This window comes from Lactuca serriola, chromosome 3 (assembly GCF_051521515.1).
Source record: "Lactuca serriola cultivar US96UC23 chromosome 3, Lser_US96UC23_V15, whole genome shotgun sequence".
In the NCBI taxonomy this organism is placed as follows: domain Eukaryota; kingdom Viridiplantae; phylum Streptophyta; class Magnoliopsida; order Asterales; family Asteraceae; genus Lactuca; species Lactuca serriola.
Window position 1 is genome coordinate 48,476,600 of NC_136410.1, and position 6,466 is coordinate 48,483,065.

The 6,466-nt window shown below is 29.8% G+C and overlaps 1 protein-coding gene across 1 annotated transcript; it reads left to right on the forward strand.

Annotated features, from left to right (window-relative positions):
• The first annotated feature begins 3,487 nt into the window (after positions 1-3,487).
• Positions 3,488-5,608, forward strand: LOC145092195 (aspartyl protease family protein 2-like). Its single transcript, XM_079030114.1, has one exon. It carries the CDS (start codon positions 3,715-3,717, stop codon positions 5,374-5,376), a length of 1,662 nt encoding a protein of 553 aa, XP_078886240.1. The 5' UTR covers positions 3,488-3,714; the 3' UTR covers positions 5,377-5,608.
• The last annotated feature ends 858 nt before the right edge of the window (positions 5,609-6,466 follow it).

The window sequence follows — 6,466 nt, forward strand, 5'->3', positions numbered from 1 at the left end:
AAAAACAAAAGGAGCAAACACACATGACTTGATGGATGAACATCTGATGATCTGAATGCAGAAAGCGAGGTAGGGAATACAAAATTTTGAAACGTCATATATTCCCTAGCTATCAGTTTTGGATCACAGGAACCAAAACAAAAACCAAAAATTCAATCGATCAGAAAACAAATTACCTTCATTGTTATTAATTATGAACTATTGATGGTTGATAGAGAGGGGAGGGAAGTTGGATGTGGAAGATCTTCGACAAAGAAAGTGGTAGACAGATGTAGTATGAGTCGTCTACAGATATAGGGAGGAAGGAAAAGACATCGTCAGTGATTTCGACATACAGTGGATATAGGATGGAGGTGGTAATGTCGATATGAGACAGTGATAGGTAAGTCATCGGAGAGAGATCAGAGACGTATCAGAGATCTGAATCATCTTTCTTCAAGGAGGTGAGATGAAGGCAAGAAAGAGAGAATGACGTGAATGAGGGATTTAATTTGGGGGAAATTCCAAAAATGTACCAGTTTAACTTTTATTCCTATTCCCACGTTTTATTTTTATAAGTATTTACAAAAATGTCACGATACATCTTAACATTCTATTATTTTGATATATATATATATATATATATATATATATATATATATATATATATATATATATATATCATACATACTTATAAAACTAGCATTTTTTCTTGAATCTCATGCATTTGAAACCCCCATTATTTTTTCCTTTCACCACATTCATTTGAAACTCCCATGACTTTTCACTTTCTTTATAATAATAATTATAATTTGGTAATTAGGTTAAATAAATATCAAATCTAAAGTGTATTCATATATAAACTAAATTTCAATATTAAAATAATATCTTTAATTCTACTTATAAAATTATGTTTTTTAACTTTTAACAAATTATACTTAATTTATTAGTTTTAATATATTGTTGAATGTAAACCATTATCATTTTAAAGGTATAACTTTTGAACAATTTGTATAAAATACTTAAATTATTAATTAAAATATAACATTATAGGCTCAACTTAAATATAAATTTTATTTAACTTAAACAACCCAAAGATTATTTTATAAATAATTAAAAGTGATAAATTGTAGTGTTTTTCTAATAATGATTGTAAGTTGGTTCATAAGGTTAAATAAATATCAAACCTAAAGTGTAATCATAAATAGACTAAATTTCAATTTTAAAATAATATCTTTACTTCTATTTATAAAGTTATGTCTTTAAATTTTAACATGTTATACTTAATTTATTAGATTTAAAATGTTGTTGCATATAAACGATTATCAGTTTAAAGCTACAATTTTTGAACAGTTTTGACAAAATACTTAAATTGTTAATTTAAATATAACATTACAGTGTCAACTTAAATATAAATTTCAGTTTCACTAAAAAAACCAAATAATATTTTATAAATAGTTAAAAGTGATAAATTATAGTGATAAATACAAAAACTAAATTGTAATATCAGTTTAACTAAAATATTTCCTAAATATATTTATATAATCGTTAAAAATTTTCAAATAAGTAGCTTAAAATAACTTATAATAACAATAGTTAAAAATAACTATGTATAAAGGATTATATTGTTACCTTTAAAATCAAAAAAATAATGTTTGATGTTTTAAATAATTATAATAATAGAAATTAAAACATTAAGCAAATAAATTTTAAAAAATTAGTTAAAAATAACAACTATAAATAATATTAAACCATATATAATATTTAATTTTATTGATGTGTAACTCGCGAGTAGAAGTCATTCAAATGATTGAGATTATGACGTTATAATAGATTTATATATTATCATATAATTCAAAATAATCAATATATTATATCAAATTAATATATGAATTATTATATCAAATTTAACAACAACGTTAGTGTTATATTTTAAAAAATATATATTTATAAAGACTTCAACTATATGGGTGTTTGTGCGCATTACAATGTCAACTCAAATATAAATTTTAGTTCCATTTAAAAAAACTAAAGAATATTTTGTAAATAGTTAAAAATAATAAATTGTAGTGATAAAAGCAAAGACTAAATTGTAATTTCAATTTAACTAAAATATTTCTTAAATATATTTTATAATCGTTAAAAGTTTCCAAATAAGTAGTTTAAAATAACTTACAATAACAATAGTTAAAAACAACTCTATATAAATGATTATATTGTTAGCTTTAAAATAAAAAAACAATGTTTGATGTTTTAAATAATTATAATGATAGAAATTAAAACATTAAGCAAATAAATTTTAAAAAATTAATTAACAATAAAAACAACTATAAATAACATCAAAATCATATATTATATTTAATTTTATTCATATGTAACTCGCGGGTAGAAGTCATTCAAACGATTGAGATTAAGAAGTTATAATCAATATATATATATATATTATCATATAATTCAAAATAATCAATATATTATATCAATTTAGTATATACAAATTATTATATTAAATTTAACAACAACGTTATTGTTATATTTAAAAAATCATATATTTGTAAAGACTTCAACAATATAAGTGTTTCTGCGCAACGCGTGGGCAATCGCCTTATATATATATATATATATATATATAGGGTTAGGTTCATTTGAGACCACTTATATTTTGTGAGACCGTGAGACGCATTTGTTTATTTATTTTTTATTTATTTTTTTATTTTTTTATTTTTTTTAGTTAATTCATGTTCCGAAAATAATATTTAAAAAAAGAATTTTTTGATTTTTCCATTTATTTTGCATTTTAAAATTATTTTTAGAATATGTACAGTGTAATATTCTATTTAGAATATTTCACATATTTTTCAAAAAAAATAGAATTTTTTTTTTATTTTTTTTAGTTAATTCAAGTTCCGAAAATAATATTTAAAAAAAGAATTTTTAGATTTTTCCATTTATTTTGCATTTTAAAATTATTTTTTAGAATATGTCAGTGAAATATTCTATTTAGAATATTTCACGTATTTTTCAAAAAAAAAAACGGATTTTTTTTTTTTTTTTATATTTTTTTAATATTTTTTTAGTTAATTAAAGTTCCAAAAATAACATTTAAAAAAAGAATTTTTGGATTTTTCCATTTATTTTGCATTTTAAAATTATTTTTAGATTTGGTCTCACGGTCTCACAAAATTAGAATGGTCTCAAATGAACCTGAACTTCTATATATATATATATATATATATATATATATATATATATATATATATATATATATATATATATATATATATATATATATATATATAGAGGGAGTCATCAAAATTAGGTACAAATTTAGTATTTCCGCGCACATCATTAGACAATGGCTGAGTCAAAATATAGAAGCTGGGCCACGGAACCGCGTAAGGACTGTTGGTCCAATGGAATACAGAAATGTCGTGGTCAAACATATTGACTCTTCAAACCATATTCCAATATTACCCTTTTTACCCATGGAGGGATTATTAAATGGTTGTGGTCTCCCCCAACCTCCTTTTTGCCCTTTTCAACTCTTTTTGTGAGGGTCAAAACGATGTTCCCACCAATCCCTCCTTGATTTTGAGTCTGCGTTCTTCATTCCCCATTTCCACAAAATCAATCCCTAAAAGCCCAATGAATCAAAAAGCTGTTTGATCAAATTCACAACATATAAAAGCTTTCTTTCTGTTTTTGTTTTGTTCAGTTTACAAGAATCAACTGTCATCGATGGTGTTCAAGTGCTCTCTGTTTCTTCTGATCTTCTGCTTTCTGGGTTCTACTTTCGGAGTTCATCATGCTCGCACCCATCTTCAGAATCTAAATCCAAATGCTTCTTCACTTCTCACCGGAATCGAAATACCTAATCATTCAAGCTTTAATGGAATCTCGGATTCTTCTTCTTCTTCAGATTGCGGTTTCTCCTCGCCGGAGAAAACAGAAACATCAGACGGAAGAGAAACAGGTAGGAATGAATTTGAATCGGTCAAACTCCACCTGAAACACCGATCACAGGGTCAAACTTCCATGCCCGCTAAAGAATCTTTATTCCATTCGGCCGCAAGTGATGTCACCAGGATCCAAACGCTTCACAAAAGGATCCTAGAGAAGAAGATTCGCAACACCGTTATGAATCCGAAGAAGCACGATGAAAGTTCTGCCGTAAAGCTGAAGCCTGCAGTAGAAGAAGCGCCGGCGGTGGTGGAGAGTTACGCCGGAAAACTTATGGGTACTCTGAAATCAGGGGTAACACTCGGTTCTGGAGAGTATTTCATGGATGTTTTTCTGGGTACGCCTCCTAAACACTACTCTCTTATACTCGATACTGGTAGCGATTTGAATTGGATCCAATGTACACCCTGCCACGATTGCTTCGAACAAACAGGACCCCATTACGATCCCCAACAATCATCATCTTACCGGAATATCAGTTGCCATGATCGCCGGTGCAGCCTTGTTTCATCCCCAGAACTTTCCAGACCTTGCAAAGCTGAAGATGAATCTCAATCATGCCCTTATTTTTACTGGTACGGCGACAGTTCCAACACCACCGGCGATTTCGCCACAGAGACTTTCACAGTGAACTTGACCACCAATGTCGATGGGCATAAACAACAGCACAAGGAGGTCCAGGTAAATAATGTCATGTTCGGCTGCGGCCATTGGAACCGAGGTCTATTTCTTGGTGCTGCTGGATTGCTAGGGCTAGGACGAGGCCCGCTATCCTTCGCCTCTCAACTCCAATCTTTATACGGCCATTCCTTTTCCTATTGTCTTGTTGATCGAGACAGCAACTCCAGCGTCAGCAGCAAGTTGATTTTCGGAGAAGACAAGGGTCTTTTGAATCACCCGGAATTAAATTTCACTTCATTGATCGGCGGCAAAGAAGCTCCGGTCGACGTTTTCTACTACGTTCACATCAAATCCGTGATCGTCGCCGGAGAAACCCTGGATATACCTGAACACACATGGGATTTAACGGCAGATGGATTTGGGGGAACCATCATCGATTCCGGAACTACTCTTAGTTACTTTGCTGATCCTGCTTACAACATCATCAAGAAAGCATTCATGGAGAAAGTTAAAGGCTACCCTTTGGTTAACGATTTCCCAATCCTTGAACCCTGTTATAACGTTTCTGGGATTGCGGATTATAAAAAAGATTTGCCATCTTTCGGGATCTTGTTCGACGATGGCGCAGTGTGGAATTTCCCTGTTGACAATTATTTCATCAAACTTGAACCCGAAGAGATTGTGTGCTTGGCAGTTTTGGGGACACCACGATCTTCTTTATCGATAATTGGCAATTATCAGCAGCAGAACTTTCATATCATGTATGATACGAAGAAATCTAGGCTCGGATTTGCTCCAACAAGGTGTGCAGATGTTTAATTTAAAAGGTGAAACATTTGTCGAGAAGTTTGTAAACAAAATAGCGATGAAGGGTTTTTTTTTTTTTTTTTTTTTTTTTTTTTTTTTTTTTTTTAATTCTTTTTTTCATTTTTCCGGCCTAGAAGTTGAGAATGGCCGGGGCATAGATTTTAATTTTAACACTTGATCGACGATAAAATTGTATCATGGACAATATAATTATAAACTTATACAGTCGCTATTTTTCATTTAATGGATTCTTTTAGGTATATTACATTGTTGTGTTTGGATGTGTTGCTAAAGTGATTGCAACTTGAAGTCACGTTAAATAATTGTATGGGTTCTGTTTTTTTAACTTTGATAAGACGATTATTAGATTATCATATTTTGATAGTGAACTTTTAAGTTGCAACAACCATTTTGCAACTTGCAACATCCATGAGAAAACTTTTGGAAACTTACAGGAACTATCAAGTATAGTATCCCCAATACCAACTAAAGAAAATACAAAAATGACATTAACAAAACCACTAATAGTAAATGGGTTAGTTGAAAAATTGATATTGTTGTCCAAACAAAGTTAAATGTAAAAAATTGAAAAGTTTTCGTTTTGTTGTTAGTTTGATTTAATTTTTTTTTTTTTAAATTTTTTTGTAACGACAATTTTATTTTTTGTATTTTAATTTTTTATTTTTTTTATTTAATTTACCATTTTTCTATATATATTTGTAAAAAGAATCAATCCCATCCAAACCTATTATTAATTCACTCACCTAATTTCCTACTATTCTCTCTATCGAACCACCGTCAAACCTTTGCCCTTCTCGTGGGGAATAAGAGAGATAGATTAAGGAAACTCGTCAAACCTTTGCCCTTCTCGTCAAACCTCTCTCATTCTCAACGAAACTTCACTCTTCACATCACAAACCTAAAATCCAAATCGATGGAGATAACGACGTTAGGGTTTTTAACGACCACCATTGCAGATCCAACTCCATTTAGGGTTATCGACTTCATCCCCATCATCTCCGCCACCACCAACCTCTGATCTAAAAGTCGTCGTCACCTACAGAAAACCCTAATCGATCTAAATTCACCGTCACCTGAATAA